We start from the raw sequence: 19,221 nt of genomic DNA on the forward strand, positions 1-19,221 counted from the left end.
GTCGTGTACATTGAGTGCCGAGAGTGAAAAAACATTCTATCGTAAAGAATATTCTTGCGTAGCTTTGGGCACTTTGCGGCATTTACATTACGTTTATGCTTCCTTTCCAACCCGAAACTCGATCATTTATTAACAATCAATCAATAAATTAATTAATTAAGTAATTAAATATATTAAGTACCAATGAATATGAATCATAAGCGCGCAGATTTGTTACTTAAATAAAGGGGACAAGCAGTCGGACAGGCATTACCGTAATTCGATTACCGTAATCGTTAATTGTTGATAATATACTTGTGAATGCTTTCTGGTCAAATTTCAAATACATTGGATTCGGCAAACATCGCCGAGACTTTTCTTATTGACTTTATTTCATGGCCAACAACTTTTTTAATCACGGCAAAAATCATATAAATGTCAATTTAGACTATCTTGGTAATTTGTTATTAATGACAACTCGCCCGCTCTTTTACCACTTATCTGTTACATCGGAGAAAATGTAAGAAAATAGTAGCTTCATCATTCCTATTCCAATATGACATAATGTAATATAGTTAAGAAGTATATAAATAGTGTGAAGAAAGAAAAAATAAGCAGATCGAGAGAAAGGAGAATCGACGAATACCATCATTTAAGAGATTCTGCTCGATGAGATAAGACTCATATAAAAAGTAAGTATGTTATACAACGAGTAGAAATTAACGCTGCTCTCTAAAGAGAGCGAAAGAAAAAGAAAGAGAAAGCAAGAGAAAGAACTCGATTGGTTTTAATTGGCCATCGCGTACGTAATAGTGTTTATTATTCATTTTAAAGTGATTTTTATACTGTTTCTTGGTTTGTCAATCGAGTTTTTGCAAACATTCATTAGTGTTTAAAGAAATTTTGAGAGAAAAATCAGTTCCAAAGAGAGCCAATGTAAAATTGTTATAACATACGTTTTTTTCTTCTTTTTTTTTTTTTTTACAGTTTTCGGCAATAATTATTAAACTGTCTTTCCTGTGATTTTCTAATAAATCAATTTAGTGTTCTTACGTTAGGCATTCAATTTCAGCCTCTTTTACGGTCCAGCTATTTTGCTACTTTTACTTTCATTAGTAAATCCTTTAAGTATTTAAACGCTTAAAATATTTAAGTTAAAGATTTGGAAAGGAGACTTTATGCTTAAATTTATAAAATTAAATGCAATTCAAATAATGCTTATTTTAACACCTTTTGTCAGTGACTAAATTATACGTAATTAACTTTGATCTTTTAGGTTTCAACTCTTTACTCGAATTAAAAAATAATTAGATATCTCTCTTAATAATCTCAAATTTTCATTCATTGAACAATTAATTGTTATATTATTAATTTGAAAGATTGATTTGAAAGAAATTTTGAAGATTATTAATACACTACGAGCAAAGTCTAAACAACGGTAAACCTTTCCTCAATTCTTAGTAATAACAACATCATATTTAATTAACTATTGTGTAAATAATCGAAGAAACTTTTTTAAATAAAAACGATATCAATGAAATCTATATTGAATTAATTAAAAATACAATCGATGCAATTTTACCTATTTTCGATAATTGTTAAATGCAAAAATTTTGAAATAATAATAAACTTAGATTTATAAATGAATTTAGATGATAATAATAGAAAATGATTTCAATTGATTGAAATTCGTAATAACATTTTACTAACGTTAAAGATTTTATTTTTATGTTTATTTTACCCAACAATGGATACTGAATTTAGCCAATCAATATCTTCGAAGCTCGAACAAGTTCGTTTAAGGAAGCAACATATGTCATTAGAAAAATAAAGCAATTGTATAAAACTGAATGCGAATTTTAATTGACTGTTACATAAAAAGAGATGCGAGACAAAGGCGGAGGAAGCTTATGTAGCTGGCGGTAGAATACGAGACATCAGGTTGTTTTCACAACCAGTCCTGGTCATCTCCAAATAAATCTACTGACGTTTAAACACTTTATTATTCCAGTCATTCTTACATCGTAATCATAGCGTAAAATATCAAGTACTCGCGACGATATACGTGAAAGTACAAACTAAGTACTATTATATTGTTAGTTCTATATGAATTCCAAGTGCGCAATGAATTTTATATAAACACAAACTTAATAATTTGATCTCAGTGTTGATAAATTGTTTTTCATAATATGATTACAAAAAATTAATATATCTAAACTAAATTGATTATAAAATATAGTAATTATTATATTATAAATCAATATTATTTTTTATAAATTTTTTACTATTATTAGATGATAAATTTTTTAAAGACGCAATTGCATTTAATGCCAATGTAAAGGGAGATATTTCTCAAGATCTCGTTAATTATACTAATGAAATATGTTCAAGATTTTGATATGACTAAATTAAAAAGTTTATGAGTAATATAAGCAATTAAATACAGATTTTGTAAAATCGGGTAGGATCTTTGCGTAAGTAGATTTTGATAAAAAGTCAAGCCAAATTTTTTTATCTGAAAATCCATTTGATTTAGACATACATTTACAAAACTTTCTAAAGTTAAATAAACTTGAAAATCCAGTTTAATATCAATATTAATCTCCGAATGGATTCTTTGAGAAGATAAAAAATAGAAATGCATTCTAACATGAGATTTATTGCAGATTGTACTGAATTATATTCTGAATATATAAAACTTTATATCATATGGACACGAATAGCTCCATATTATTTGTAATTTAACGTTTTGTAAAAAGCCTATTTAAGTATTCAACTTATTAAATACCCATGCTTCTGATGGTAAATTCTAAATTAATAAAAATAAATTCTTAAGTATTTAAGCGATTGAGTATAATTAGTCAAAGGCGATCATCTTATGCGTTTCAATATTCGCATCATATAATTCATTCAACTTTTTAGCGTTAATCTTGTACTATTAATTCATAATTAATTTATCTTACGTTACATATATTTCACATCTTATCTAATACTTATAAGTATATATTGGAAGATAGAGATTATTAACTTTTTTCTATGCAATTGACGTTATTTAATGGATTTTTTAAATGTCTTTTATTCCATTCTAAGTATTCTATATAAAAATGATTGGCATATTAAAAATATATTTAGGCTTTAATTGAACGAAGAAAATACTATTATTAATAAAAGAATTAATGTCAAATTTTAGCGATTAACCATAAAATAGCTGATAAATCGATTAAAACGAAAATTGTTTAATTTTTTTTTTCTTTTATTTGCATATATAAAGAAAGTGCATTAAAAGTTCGAGACGTTTGTCAATTTTGTTGATATTGTAATATTTTTCAGTACGCGATAAATCGTTAATAATATGTTTGTATAAAATTTATCCATTTATTCTCATTGGTGCTCATTATTATGCAAAATTATATATAATAAAATATTATTCAATTTTTAAAGAATATTTAAATAATTTATTTATAAAAACACATAGGATAAGCCATCTGTACGTTTGACTTCTCAGTGTCAAAGTTCATAAGGGGTATCGTATTGTACAATAATGATACTCCTACATTAATTAAAATTTAACTAAATTGAATTAAATTTTAAGTTCTAATTGAATTTATCTAAAGGCAAAAGTAGATAGGACCATTAATATAATAGTAGAAGAAAATAAATGGCTGAATTTTAAGATTTTTATCTTAATTTATAGAAATCAAATAGGTGGATATTCAACAATTTACGAACGCATTTATATTTCTTTAAAAGAAAATTTGTAAAAAATATTTAAAAAAAATAATTTGTATTATACCTTAAACAAAAATTTTCTATTTAAAAATCATTTTGTTGGCTTATAAATGCTACAGAATAACCAAATAGTTTTATATTTTATATTTTGAAAAAAAAGTTTTCTCTATACTTTCATATATTAAGTACTTTTATAGTAGTATCAAAGTAATATCAAAGTAATATACGCAACAAATTCATGACCTAATATCTGCTTATCTACTCTTTGTCTCATGTATGTGCAACTATGCAAAAATTCATAAGTCTGTGCGTGTATAAGCTAAATTCGCGACATATTGCTTCATATTTAATAAAAAAAAAATTAAAAAAAAAAAAAAAACAAATAAGACAAGAAAAGCTGGAAAAACTCATTGTTTTACATGATTTTATTCAGTCTGGATAAAAAAACTGTGGATGATGGTAACAAGTAATTAGTTAACACGTAACACTTCGCTCTTTTAAAGACTTATGGCAATTAGTAATATTATCAATTTTATATTGCACCTTTATTATTCGGGAATAGTCATAAGAAATTTTGGTTGAAACGTCATCATGAATTTATTATTGTATTTAATAAATACAATATATATATATATATATATATATATATATATATACATACATATTAAATATAAGTGATATAAAAAAAAAACAATGTATTTTCTAAATGTAATTAAAATTTGAAAAATTATTGTTTTGATTAAGCAGTTTTTAGCTTTTGCATATCTATTAATTGTTGTTCGTTATTTGGACTATTTTATTAGCAATAATTTGATAAAATGACCACAAATAAAAATAATTGTATTAATTTAATCATAGTTAAACACTTATTCTACATATTCTTTAAAACGTTCTTTCATAACTATATAATTATTAACATAATATTTATTTCTACCTACAGTTTCTAAAACCATATTTAATTATCAATTCTTTATATTATAAGATTTTGATATATAAATAACTTGGGATGTGTTTTAAATTTATTCTTACATTAATCAACTGACATGCATTTAATTTTGAATAATAATTTAAAATAACTAATTAAAATCACATTTAAATAATAAAAGTTTATAGACATTTAATATACTTGTTTGTCAACATGATACTTACATATGTTTTATCTCTCTTATTTTATAACTTTATTATTAATGCAAAATAAATTGGTAATATTTATAAATATAATAAAATTGTAAATCAGAAAATCTTTACTGAAATTTCATGACAGGTGTCTATAATTGTTATAGTATTTATAATAAAACCTATTATTTATAAGATACAAAATAAAATAATTATTTAAAACAATACTATAATCGTAATCTAAATTTTTAATTATCACATTGTGTAAAATTTATCATATATTTATCAATATTAAACTTATATTACATGTAGAAAAGTAAAAATTTGTACGTATAAAACGTTTAAAGATCGATAAACAAAAAAAAACAAAAAAAAACAAAAAAAAAACAAAAACAAAAAAAAACAAATGGAAAATTTAGAATTTATTTTACGGTTCAATCCATTTGAACTCCTTCTCTAATTCTTTTGCAACTGCTATACACAGATGATCGTTATTTGGAGCTGCCACAATCTGAAATAATTATTTTTAATATATATTTTCCTATTGATTATAATGAAATTAATAGCTAGCATACTTGAATTCCAATGGGTAAACCATTTTTATCTAGACCCATAGGTATTTGGCAAACTGGGACCTTCAATACATTAAAAACGGCCCAATATCCAAAACTAAATGGACTCAGGAATAGTGCACAATGATATTTTGCGGAATTAAATGAAGGATATATAAAAATGCCATTGTCTCCTAATTTTGCCTGTATCAAATGTGTATAAGATTAATACATTGTTTATAATGGGAGGGATAAAATTTTCAAAATGTTTACTCACTAATAAAGAAGTTTTCATTAGATTAGTCATACTTTTAGCCCATTCTTCATTTTCTTTGGGAAAAACATCAGAATCAAATAATTTTAATAAAGCTGCGAAAGTGATTTCACAATTTCCACTTAATATTTTACAAAATTCTATTTTAAAATTTGTACACCCCTATGTAAATAAGTAATTAATTGTTTAAAGAAAGGCTTCTAAACAAATAATATTATAAATACAAATTATTACATGACTACGTACGGTATTGTTTGTTAAATTTTCTTTGAAATTAATTTTTTCCTGGGTCATCCAATATCGCCATAGACGATAACTATATTCTGTGCCAGGCAAAGTCATCTAAAAGAACTAAAATTAAAATCTAAATTTGACAAAATTGTCGTTCAGTAATTTCATCTACCTTTGTCACAGATCCGCATAGTTCTTCTAAATACTTTGTTGCTTTTTTTAAAGCATTTTTGGTTTCAAAGCTAAGTTCGCTCGCTCGAATATCTCCGGAGCTCTCTTGATAGAAAACATTAATATTTTTCAAATTAATCGGAGTATTTAATGGCTTGTTTAATAGTGAACCTGACATAATTGTCATCAACAACTCTAAATCTTCAGCTCTCTTACACAATGGTCCTGCTTCTGCCATCGAATCTAGATGCTCTTCCTGTCTCATTCCTATGCCTTTTAACGAAGTCATACCTATAAATATTCATATTTATTTTTTACTTTCAATGGCACTTTAAATATCGAATAATAATATAAATAAATCGATCGATTGGTTACGTTAATTAAACTACCATAAATAGCATACCTTGACTTGGCTTTAATCCATAAATACCATTGTATGACGCTGGTATTCTAATGGAACCACCAATATCACTGCCAACTGCAAATGGAACACCACATGCAGAAACTATTGCGGCGTCTCCACCGCTACTTCCACCAACAGTTCTAGTCGTATTGTAAGGATTATTTGTTTGTCCATAAATTTTGTTTCTGCATTCTACCCACTGATTCAATTCTGGAATATTTGTTTTACCAATAATTATTGCCCCAGCTGTTTTAACATTTTTAATTACAGTAGCATCTTCCAACGAACGATGACCTTTTCGCCTCAATGTACCCATAGAATGAAGCAATCCTAAAAATAATTTTGATTATTAAATTTTAGTTTTTTATAGTAATTATATTCATAAAAAAAATTATAAATTCTACCTTTCGCTTCATTGCTTTCTTTAGTTGTAAAAGGTACTCCTAGCAGAGGCTTCGTTTTTTCCAATTCTGTTATATTATAATTTTCACTGTTTAAAAAGTTATCAACCTCCTTGGCTTGCTTAATTGCATCTTCGTATCTTTCTTCCACAATTGCATTTAATAATCCATTAACTTCTTTACATCGTTCGATAAACGTTTTAACCACTTCTTCTGAACTTATTTTTTTCTCTCTAATTAAAAAAAAAAAAAAAAAAAAAAAAAAAAAAAAAAAAAAAAAAAAAATTAATAAATCAAATATATAGACTTTGAAATAAGTTTATTATTACCTAATGTTTCGAGCTATTTGTATCGTACTTTGAAGTAATAAATTATTTTTAACAGGTGGAACTTTTTGTATTCTTTTATCATAATATAAACCAAAGAAAAATTCTACCAATACATCTATCAACAAATGTAATTGAATTAAAACTATTTTAGTAACTTCCAGGAATATTGTTTTCAACGTAGACAGCATTTTAGTAGGTTTATTTAACTATAAAAAGAAATTAATAATTAAAAATATATACACACAGAATCATTATGTTATTTATTTAAAAAAAAAAAATTCTAAAAGCAATTGGTGTACGTAAGACTAAAAAATCAACTATACAAGTTTTGCTTTTTATATATATATATATTACTATAAAATTATTAAAATTATACATAACCAAGTTTAATAAAATAAGTAATTTTTTACAAAGATAATATTTTAATACGAGAATATTAATTCTCGAATATTAATATTAAATATACGAATATTAATATTAAAATACATGAAAAGTTTTTTTATATGTGTTTAATGTTGCGGAATGATTAAAAATTTTACACAATTATTTAAGTTAAAAAAAACATGTTAACGACGTCCTACAATAAATAACTCGCGTTTATTTTTTAATCACGTATGTACAAATTAGTAATACGATAAAATTAAATGAATTGAAGAAAATATAAAACTTTGATAATTTTAATTTTTATAAAAAACAAAATAATATATAAGTATGTTAGACCTATAGGTTACGCGAATAATTAATTTTGCTCAATTAAATTAGTGAAATCGATGTTTCCTTAAATAGTTTATTGTAATTATCGACTATCAATTGATATGTATTCAAATTACGTATTTAGAAAACTATTTATATAATAAAGAAGTAAATGTAAAAGTACCGTTATGTTCAAGCTCTACGAGATAATTTCGCGACTTCTTACCGGCGATAGGATTATGACGTACTGGGGCTCTGAACAAATTCTAAGCGCTATATTTAAATAATTATTATTGCATCTTGAGATAAAAAAAAAAAAAAAGAAAATTAGTTTGTAAAGAGGACAATGTAACCTTAGAATGTTGAATAGTGATGAAAAGTAGTGAAACACAATTAATTATGCTCTACAATTTTCTTATACTTTGCCGTGTAATTTTAGTTTTTTGTTTTTACATTCTTTGTATTTTACATACGCTACGAGTATACCGAATTTCTTCTCCTTTTTATTTTTGTTTAATTTGCATTTGTAATTTGCTTTAGATTTGCATATTTACTAAACTTTACGAGCATAAGCAGCCGTGACAACTGCCGCATATTTTACGCATCACGCAATATTAAAATTATGTTTTTCTTTTTAAGTTGAATTTATTTGTTATTGTATTTAATCATCAAATTATGTATATTGGATAATTTATATTTGTGTCGATTAAACTAAAATGTAGAGTAAGATTGTACAAGTTAGACTTTAAGATGAAGATCAAATTTTAATTATTGCATCGAAAAAATTCTATTGATCATTATCGGCAAATATTAATGTTATATGTGGAATTAAAATTTAGAATAGTAATGATTTATAATCATAGAAAAATCATAAATGTCATGTACATTGTGAATAGAAACATTAAATGCTTTATTAAACGATATGGCAAATATAGAAGAAATAAATTTCATGCTATTACTCATTTATATCAAAATTAATCTTTTTACATTGCTTGAATAACGTAAAATTAATTTTTTTTTCCCCTTGCATTATTCGCGTTTCGAGTAATAATCAATATCATTTAATAATCAATTGTTCTTAATAAGCATCGCTAAAGAAAAATACATATGACTAAGCTTGTACTTTCAATATCAGTTAAAAAGAATATTTAAGTACAGTAAAATATCTGTAAAATAATAAGCGCCGATTTCTTTGTGTATTAATTTTTAATTATTTTCATGACATGATATTAATTGTTAATGCCAATAACGATTTAATCGAATCGTAATTATTTTAACATTCTCTTTGTAAGTAATTATAATGTATGTATTAGGGATTAATCAATATTTTATTTAAGGATATATTTTGAAGGTTCGGACACTTCCACAATAAAATCTTGAAATTAACACAATTAATGAAAATATGTGAATATTTTAATTGAATAATGTATTTTCTGACAATTATCTACTGTTTTCTATCAGCTTATTTATCGTTCGGAAAAGACAAATGATAATTTAAAATTTTAGTTCGAAGAAGAAAGGTTTATAATCACTTAAATTGAAGATATTCTGTCTAAATTATTATTGCATTTTTTTACTCAAAGATAAAATAATCCAACAATTATATATAATTTACTTAATAATTATATAATTCGAATAGATAGAGAGTATCAATAAATATTAATAATAATAATTTTTTTTTTTTATAAATTATTTGATTATTTTATAAAAAATTTTCATTAACTAAATTAATTTTAAATTTTTTTCATTTCAACATTGTATTAAAATTATTTATAAAATTTATATTGAATTTCTTAATAAAAAGTGAATTTTGTTTATTAATTTTTTTATTATGTGTTTAACACACTATGATAACATTTGCAGCAGCAATTGGGTTGTAGATAATTTTTTTGAACATTGTAACAAACATTCATCTGTTATAAATATTACCGAGTACTTATTGTGATACGAATGTAATTATTCCATTAACTGTAATGCATTAAGATAAGATTTGACATTGCTATTAGGTAAAATAAATATCTTTCCAACTTCTAATAGTACAAATGCTACTAAAGCTTTGCCGCTGTCTGAGAGCATTTTTATAGATTATTCGTTAAAAATCTTGCATTGATATAAAAAATAAAATTGCTGATCTTGTTACTTCTAACATTGAAACTATTAATAAAATGAAGTTATCCTTATCGTCATATTTATTAATTGAAGTAATATTTAATCAATTTATTCTTATTCTATGAATAATTTGGATGAAACACATACGTGATTGAAATTCAGAATTTTTCAGTATGATTAAATATTCAAAATATTAAAAAAAAAATATATATATATATATAATATAATATATATATATATATATATAACTTGTTAGAGATTGCTTGAAAAGATATTGTTTATTAAAATTACTTACACACTCAATGAATCATTAATTATACATTTTTATTAAATTTGATTGAATTTGATATACTAATATCAATCCCATAAAGTATATTTTCGATCGAGAAATTAACATTAATGATACTATATTCGGAACCATCAATTTCAATGAATAATTGCGAGCATAGCAACACCACAAAGTTATTACTTAAATTAAAAAAATTATACCAAGATATTTTAAAAAGACATATGTCTTATGAAAATAAGAATTAAAAGAATAAAATATATTTGCAAATATATTTGAAAATGTATGAATAATAATTAATCGATATTTTAGATGTATCCGATGTAATTTTTATTCATTTATAAAATTCAACAATAGTCTACATACTTATGAACAAAAACTGAAATGAATTTCTAAACGTTAATAGATTATAATATAAAGTGAATTAACGCTTAATCCAATTAGCTAATTATATGATGTTTCCATTAATGACAGAACATTATTGGTTTAACATAGTCTCTAATTATTAAATATGGATTACATCGCGCACGTTAACTTCATTTGTTTCTATCAATAATATATCATTTATCTTTTAAAGTTATTTTTTTCAATACATAGTCTACTCTTTCGATATTTGCTCTTCACATTCTGTTAATATTTATATAATCGAATGAACTTTTCGACTCGTATGAACCTACATATAATTAAACAAAATTTCAATAATGATGTTTTAAAGAATAGTAATATTTTTAAATTAAATCAAATTCATGTGTACAAACTGTTGTAAAATATAATAACTTTACAAAATAAAACAAATTAATAGATTAAATCGTCTTAGATGGCTTTATCTATAATTATTTGGATATTCTCGTATTTTGAAGATCGAAAGGGCGCTAAGTTGAAAACTTTTAATAAGATATTTCATGAAATGTTAATAATTTAAAATTTAGAAGCTAAAAGAATATTAAGCCAGATAATAAAAGATAATATAATAAGGTAATAATAACAAGCTATGAAGACTATCTTTGGACTTGTTAAATTATAAAAGATTCGTTTATGCTTATCGCCATATTTAAAAATCTAAAGTATTAAAGATTCGAAATTATTCAATATTTATATAATGTATATATGTTATGTAATTTATTTAAAAGATCATTATCTCGATGTAAAATTGCTCTTTCTTAATGTCAAATCGAAGAAAAAAATAATATAAAATTATTCCCATAATACACATTAAATTAATATTAATAATAATTTCAAATTATTATGCATAAAAGTGTTTTTATTGATATTTAAATATCAATAATAATTAACATCAATGAAATTGTCCTGTTGAAATAATAAATTTAATAGCAATAATCAGTGCATAAAATAAAAATGATGAATAAACAAATAGTGAAATATACTGATAAAGTCTCTCGTATGCTATCGCCTTGAAAGCTTACGAACAACTCTTTCACAATTTCTTTTCCAGCTCAAGATCAATACTTTATTAATCTTATCTCTATAATTTATGAATGTAACTAATTTTAATGTAGTATTACTTTACAAAGGGATTATATTTGAATTTTTATTACAACTGACTGAATATTGACATGTGCTTTTTAATTTATAATTAGTTATAATGGTCTATGGATAAGAATGATGTACATTACTTGAATGTAAATTACTGAAAAATTGATAATAAATATATATCTATTGTTATACTTCTCGATCATATTTGTTTAATAACGTATTTCTGTAATTATTAAATGCAAATGATTAATTTGGATTTCATAATAAAGATTAAAAAAGGCCTGATTATGCTCTGAACGGCATTCCACAAACAAGTTATTGGTTGAATTATAAAACCGATATGGTAGCGAAAAATTGTTGCGTATTCAAAACTTATTTGTGCTCACAAGATATATATGCGTGTGTGTGTGTGTGTGTGGATAATTTATAATTATTATTACATTATTGATATATTTATACATAGTCGTTGTGAAAACGTCAATATGCAATTTCTCGATACACAACATTGTTTCTCCGCTTTCAATTTATCTCAGTTCAGCAATAATTAATATTACCATTGATTGATAAATTGCGAAAGAATAATAATTATTGTTAATCATTATTTAATGAGAAAGAAATGTTTAACGTCGAAAAACAAATTGATATTAACTTTGTATTTAAATAAATAGCATACAAGATAATTTGAATGAGCTCTAACAATTAAAGATATCGAGGTTAAATATAAATATTGCCTGATAACAAAAAGTATCAATAATTTGTTAATTTCAAAAACTGGCAGATTGCAAAATGCAAGAGAAACGATGTTTCTCTAAATTCAACTTTCTAATGCATAATATGTGTCTGTATTCGTCTATTCAGGAAATCGTTGTTCAATTATTTCTAATTAACTATAGAAAGAAAAAAAGTATACAACAATTAAATTAGAAATATATTATGCATAATTTTTCGATGGAAAATGATATTTCATATAATTGCATTGTCATCGAGACATTTTTCACTTCATTAACATTAAAACCAATGATTATAAAATTCGAGAAACCGTTTAAAAATAGTTTACGCATGCGCCTAGTGCGTAAGAGAATTTTATCTTATATAATAATAAAAAACATTGCTTAAAGTTTAAATAAAATACAACGAGAATAAGCTAAAAATAGTTTTGGATGTAATTTTTTAAAAGTAAATTTTATAAATATCAAGTGCATAAAAGTTGCGCAATTGTATAAATTCTCAGACTGGCGTATATTATTATATTATATTGTTGTTATTATTTATGTACTGGCGATTCAAAGATTTCAATATGTAAAACGAATACGCTTATGTCGCCATCTGCCAGATAATTCTTGGACTTATTAAAAATCTGCTTTACAGACCGAGAAGAATACGAGAATGATTACCGATGATTCAGCGTAGAATCAAAATAGAAGTCATAAAATGTTTGTAATATGTTTTTCTTAATAATTTTTAGAAATGTAAGTAATTTTCATTAATTCCCTGTATTTTATGATAATCAATAATTTGCAGTTTACCTAAATGGTTGTATTTCAATAAATCGAAGTAACCAAACATCATCGACGTTCTTCTAAAACGGAATCACTAGCAATACTGTAAATTAAAGTTGATTATTGGGATTTACAAATAAATAAAGTTAATAACAGCCAAGAGACCAACAAATCATACAAGTAAAATTGTTACCTTGAAATTTCTTAGTAATTATCACAACGGGGGCCGAACAATCAGCCATGTCTGTCTCTCAGATGGAGAGTATCCTTTTTAAATTATAATAAACATTACTGCTTAAATATCAAATGACAATACGCACGTATTGTACAATAGTTAACATTTGTTTGATAATTTATCATATAAAATATTTATATTTTCTTTAATGTCTATTATATAGAAAATCTTTTTAATTTGAAATTTGCCGTTAAGGAATTAGAACGAAATTCAAAAAAATGTGAAAAAGAGGAGAAAGTTGAAAAGGCAAAAGTGAAAAAAGCAATTCAGAAAGGTAACATGGAGGGTGCAAAAATTCACGCGGAAAACGCAATTAGACAGAAAAATCAAGCTCTCAATTATTTAAGAATGAGTGCAAGAGTAGATGCAGTAGCGAGTAGAGTGCAAACCGCATTAACAACTCGAAAAGTTACACAATCCATGGCTGGTGTCGTGAAAGCTATGGATGCAGCTATGAAGTCTATGAACCTTGAAAAAATTTCCAGTTTAATGGATAAATTTGAAAGTCAATTTGAAGATTTAGATGTACAGAGCTCGTATATGGAAAATGCAATGTCGCAAACTACAACCACGTATGTTCCGCAAAATGAAGTTGATAATCTAATGCAACAAGTGGCAGACGAAGCTGGGTATGCGTCGATACTTTTTTTTTTTTAACAATTTTATTTAATAAGATTATATGAATAATGTAATTTTTTTAGTTTGGAGTTGAATATGGAACTTCCATCGGGACAATTAGGAAGTATAGGTGCCTCGACAGCTGCGAGTCAAGAACAAGATGAATTAACGCAACGATTGGCTAGACTCAGAGAATAAATACAAAGATTAAGAATTTATTGATGCTATACGTATTATAATTTATGTATATTTTAAATAATATTGGCAAATGTTACGGCTATCATCAATGCACTGCAGAACAAACACATTAATGCATATTAGTGTTTATAAATAATATTAAGTGAATAATTCATTCTAATCCAATAGTAGTATTTTTTAAAAAGTAATATAATATTTCTGACTTTTGCAATTCCAATATACATGCATATATATGTATATATATATATATATATATATATATATATATATATATATATATATATATATAAATCTATATTATAAAAATTATCAAAATCCATATTATAAAAATATTCCATTGGATTACAATGTTAGAAATAACTTGTAACTGTATTATCTAAAACATATAGTTTTCTTTTAAATGATTTTATTAATATAAAATTGTAAAAGTTAATGCTTTATTATAAAAGATTACACATCAATCTAATTTTTAAGTAGTTAGAAAAAAAAAAAATGAAAAAAATATTTCTTTGTAATTCAACAATTATTAACTTTTTGTTTATAGCTTAAAAAATGAGAATAAAACTATAATATTTTTAAATAATTAGTATTGTCAAATTAAATGCCAATGAATGTATTATTTATATTTTATTTAATGTTCAATATGATATTTGAACATACGAAACGGTGAAACTGAACTAAGAATTATGGAACTGAAACTGTCATGTGCATATATAAGGTTGTATTAAACAATAGTTGGTAGTGTGTGTCGCCTGCATTTTTACTTGTGATTCATTGTTAATTTACATTTAATTAGGTTTTAAATTTATGGTACTATCACGTAGTTCGTCGTATTATTAGTTTTATTATTAAAAAAAAAACCTATTTTGTAATAAAGGGGACAATTACAATCAATCTGGGCAGAATATTCTAATCATTAAAATGCCTTTATCTGGGGCAAATTATACAAAATTAAAAACGCATTTAAAATTGGCAATTAACAGATTTAAGCTTTTAGAAAAAAAGAAAACTGAATTAGCTCAAAAAGCCAGAAAAGAAATAGCTGATTATATTGCTGCTGGTAAAGTAGAAAGAGCAAAAATCAGGGTGGAGCACATCATAAGGGAAGATTATATGATCGAAGCATTTGAACTCCTGGAAATGTTTTGCGATCGTTTAGTCACACGTCTTGGTCTCATCGAACTAAAGAAGTACATTTTTACTACTTTATTTTCTATAATTAAGCGAATGTTGTAATTTTAGTACAAAAATTATGATTGTATAAATTACCTTTTTTTTTTTTATCTAATGTTAATTTGATGAATACTTACACTTTTAGTGGATTTGAGGAAGATGTCTTAGAAGCGATAACAACCATTATATGGGCAGCGCCGCACCTACAAAATGACGTACAGGAGTTGAAAGTTATATCGGATCTCTTAGCTTTAAAGTATGGAAAGAAATTTGTGGAGGAGTGTTTGGAAGGAAGAGCGATACCTTTTTCACAGAAAACAAAACACAAACTGAGTGTACAATCTCCATCAAAATTATTAGTAGAAAAATATCTCATCGAAATTGCAAAAATATATAATATTCGATACGAAGCGGATCCACAAGTTATGGCTGGGGGTCAAGACGTTTCGTTAATTGATATTGGAAATACTGGCCAAACACCAAATAATTTAGATCAAGCAAGCGGTGGTGTACCACAGCCCCCTGGATTTATAGGATTTCCACAGCTTCCAATGCCACCTAATAATAATGCTAATAGCTGTGATAAACCAATAGGTTTTACAGTACCAAGCTCATTCAGTTTATTAGACAAAGATGATAATAATCAATTTAATCCTGCAAAGTTTTCTTATAACATTCCTTTAGATAAATCCAACATAAATAATTCTGTACGTAATAGTCTTCAATATAAATTAAAATAATAATCAGTCGCTGCATATAATAATTTTGATATTATATTTAATTGTAGAAAGAAAATTTGCCGTCATCATATGGATCACTTCCACCAGATTTAAATAAACAAGTAAATACTTCATTTATACCGAGTTTAAACTATTCTTAATGTAGAATACTGTGAAAATTGCTTTTATTTAAAACTAATATATTAATTTTTTGCTAATATAAGTTTTTCCATCTACTAAAAAAATTTTTTACTAAATCGTGTTCAAATAATAAACTTTCAAATATATTTTTACATATCAATAACAATTGTGACAAGTCCTTTCATTGAACAAGTAAAAGTTTAAATTGTATGTATAAAAATTGAATGAAATTAATATTATCCCTTGGCATTACATAAATTTATAAAAATTTCCATATGCATAATTATAGAGAATCCTAATTTTTAAAAAATTACTTTGTTTCATTTAAAAATGTAAATAGTTAAAAACGAGGCCCTAAAAGCATTATAAACATTTTATTTTGTATATATTGCAAATAATTTTCTTTTTTATAGTCGGATGAACACCCAAAACCTCAGCCACGATCCAAAATACAAATGAACGATTTTAATTTGCCAGATTTACCTCCCGTTCCTTCAGATAACGAAAGGAAAGACGAGGCCGAAGAGATCGATTTCGATGATTTAATGATGCGATTTGAAAATCTAAAAAAATGGGACTAATTTGCTTATACCATATACTTTATATATTAGATTTTTTTTTACAAAATTTAACAATTCTTAGTTTAAATTGTTACTTTATAATTGTTAAATATATGCACTATAATACGATTGATAGTGCCATTGTTTACAAATGTAAAATAATGCTACAAACTTTGTATTTTTAATTTTTACATAAACTTTGTTAATCCATATATAGATCTTATGATCAAATATAACAAAATTATAATATACATTAAAAATTAATTTCTCATCTCTTGAGTGATGAGATTGCTTTTTTAAAATTAATTTTCATATATATTCGTCATCCCAATCCTCGCATTTCTAGAAATAAAATTTTTTTCTTCCAAATTTGATACTCTATTTTTTTTATATAAATTGGCAATTATTTTAACTTACCTCGCTACCTTTTTCGGCTAAGCATGACAACAAATTTTGCGAAAATTGACACTTTTCTTCACGATTAAAGTTGCTCAAATAATGATAACATTCAACCACGGATTCCTCTATGAAATCTTGTAAATAAGGATCATGAATATTTTGTGTCATTACTCCAATAACGGCCGATCTCTCTGGAAAACCGTTTTGATCGACCTGTTACATTATACTAGTGATTAGACTTATCGTCGTTACATTCTATTTATTTGATTCACTTACTATATTCAGTTCGTTGAAAAAGCATTGGATAATACACTGTAACAAATATTTAAATTTAAAACTAAAGCAGACCGATCTATGATGTTCTTAAATAAAGTTGTATATTGTGACATTATTCACTCGTTGTAATATGTAATAAGCAGTATTATTTACATTACATGTACGATAGAGAGAGAGAGAGAGAGAGAGAGAGAGCAATAAGGAATTTATATATTTTTTAAATCGTTTGAAATAAGTAAGTAGAGAAAAATATAATTAAAATATTGTTGCAAACTTCAAAGACTAATAAATTTTTTGCGTACTTTATTAATCCGTTTACGTATAAACTTTTTAATTCGCCATTAAGCGTATGCTGCACAAAGTTTTTTTATTAAAGATTTTGTTTTTAAAAACATTACGAAAATTTAGAGCGATCTATTTGTTGTTTACGAAAAAAAAAGTTAAATAATGTAATTTGAACCTAACGATATATCGTTCATTTTACATAAATAATCAATATCTTACGCCTTGTTCTTTATAATTGCTATGATTATTATCTCTTGTATAGTAACTATTATTGTTATTGCGATTCATATTACTATTGTTGATATTATTATATTTATTCGAATAATTATGACCAAAGTCTCGGGGATAAAATTGACTATTCCTTATGTTTCTCTTGTTAAAATACAGTCGGCTATTATAATTGTATGATGACTTGTTATTGTTCATATCAATGGACGAGTAAGATTTATTACGATTTGCGGATTGGGGTGTTACATTTTTGGATGAACCAAAATAATCATATCTGTTACCGCTACCCACTTTATCGTTTTTATTATATCGATCTCGGCCAGAACTCAAAAATCTATCGTCGAATAAATTTTCGTCAGAATTAGAATCTGATGTTTCCTGGGAGTCAGTATCACGGCGATTGTAGTCCTGATTGTTTTCACTGTCGAGGTTGAGAGAGCGTTTTTGGCAAGCTTGTATAATTTTTCGAAATTGATCATCGTTTTGTTGATTGCCGGTGCGACATTTCAAACTCTATGAAATAATAATGGATTTTCTTGGTTAATATTATTTTTAAAACTCCAAAGATTTTTATTGTATCGTATACTCGTAATTTTTAGAGAAATATTAATGTGAGATATTGTATAATCTAAAATTTTACATATTTTTATTCGCAACGGCCATAGAAATGTTTTCGACCACATGTGAAAATTTAACTGCATGATCTATTCTATTATATAGTCAGAATCATTAATGTCAACGTTAAAAGAGCAATCTTTTTTAATATACTTTAAGGAACTTTAAAGATATAAAGATTTATAAAGATTGTATATTGTTTAATAGTAGGTAGTTTTTAAGTGGAATTGTCACTTTTATGATGTTATTTAACCACAATATTTATCTATCACGCTCTACTTTAACATTTTGTATTTTAATTGATAAAAGTCATTAATGTTCATTAGCATTAATGAAAATATTATATTATAATTTTTGATAAAAAGCACGCTAAAGTAGAAATAAAAAAAAAGATTATTAAAACTATTATTTCGAAACGATTATAATTAATAAAATATATGTAATTAAAGCGTTTATTTTGAAATGAATAAATTTACGTTTTTAAATTGAAACAATTATTTGAAATTACT

General features: G+C 25.0%; 4 protein-coding genes across 6 annotated transcripts; 2 read left to right on the plus strand and 2 right to left on the minus strand.

The window, feature by feature from the left end:
* Window positions 1-5,221: 5,221 nt before the first annotated feature.
* LOC105362956 (fatty-acid amide hydrolase 2) lies at window positions 5,222-8,266 on the minus strand. 3 transcript variants are annotated; one of them, XM_011500513.1, is made up of 9 exons: window positions 8,231-8,266; window positions 7,185-7,390; window positions 6,859-7,088; window positions 6,455-6,784; window positions 6,053-6,342; window positions 5,896-5,991; window positions 5,653-5,811; window positions 5,400-5,579; window positions 5,222-5,335 (listed from the first exon to the last, which is right to left on the minus strand). In XM_011500513.1, exons 2-9 carry the CDS (start codon window positions 7,370-7,372, stop codon window positions 5,252-5,254), a joined length of 1,557 nt encoding a protein of 518 aa, XP_011498815.1. In that variant the 5' UTR covers window positions 7,373-7,390; window positions 8,231-8,266; the 3' UTR covers window positions 5,222-5,251. The 3 variants fall into 3 exon arrangements, with proteins under 3 accessions (XP_011498815.1, XP_011498813.1, XP_011498814.1); XM_011500511.1 differs by lacking the exon at window positions 8,231-8,266 and adding an exon at window positions 8,062-8,159; XM_011500512.1 differs by lacking the exon at window positions 8,231-8,266 and adding an exon at window positions 7,905-8,005.
* Window positions 8,267-13,397: 5,131 nt separating this feature from the next.
* On the plus strand, window positions 13,398-14,374 carry Chmp1 (charged multivesicular body protein 1). The gene is made up of 3 exons (XM_011500514.1): window positions 13,398-13,527; window positions 13,664-14,129; window positions 14,202-14,374. Exons 1-3 carry the CDS (start codon window positions 13,506-13,508, stop codon window positions 14,314-14,316), a joined length of 603 nt encoding a protein of 200 aa, XP_011498816.1. The 5' UTR covers window positions 13,398-13,505; the 3' UTR covers window positions 14,317-14,374.
* A 793-nt stretch (window positions 14,375-15,167) lies between these two features.
* Window positions 15,168-17,131, plus strand: Ist1 (increased sodium tolerance 1-like protein). The gene is made up of 4 exons (XM_011500515.1): window positions 15,168-15,506; window positions 15,635-16,196; window positions 16,277-16,330; window positions 16,763-17,131. The coding sequence occupies exons 1-4, from the start codon at window positions 15,238-15,240 to the stop codon at window positions 16,928-16,930; spliced, it is 1,053 nt and encodes a 350-aa protein (XP_011498817.1). The 5' UTR covers window positions 15,168-15,237; the 3' UTR covers window positions 16,931-17,131.
* Window positions 17,132-17,208: 77 nt separating this feature from the next.
* Obp59a (Odorant-binding protein 59a) lies at window positions 17,209-18,655 on the minus strand. Its single transcript, XM_011500624.1, has 4 exons — window positions 18,089-18,655; window positions 17,585-17,620; window positions 17,327-17,521; window positions 17,209-17,251 (listed from the first exon to the last, which is right to left on the minus strand). Exons 1-4 carry the CDS (start codon window positions 18,293-18,295, stop codon window positions 17,219-17,221), a joined length of 471 nt encoding a protein of 156 aa, XP_011498926.1. The 5' UTR covers window positions 18,296-18,655; the 3' UTR covers window positions 17,209-17,218.
* Between the last annotated feature and the right edge of the window lie 566 nt (window positions 18,656-19,221).

Source organism: Ceratosolen solmsi, unplaced genomic scaffold, assembly GCF_000503995.2.
Source record: "Ceratosolen solmsi marchali unplaced genomic scaffold, CerSol_1.0 scaffold56, whole genome shotgun sequence".
Taxonomy (NCBI): domain Eukaryota; kingdom Metazoa; phylum Arthropoda; class Insecta; order Hymenoptera; family Agaonidae; genus Ceratosolen; species Ceratosolen solmsi.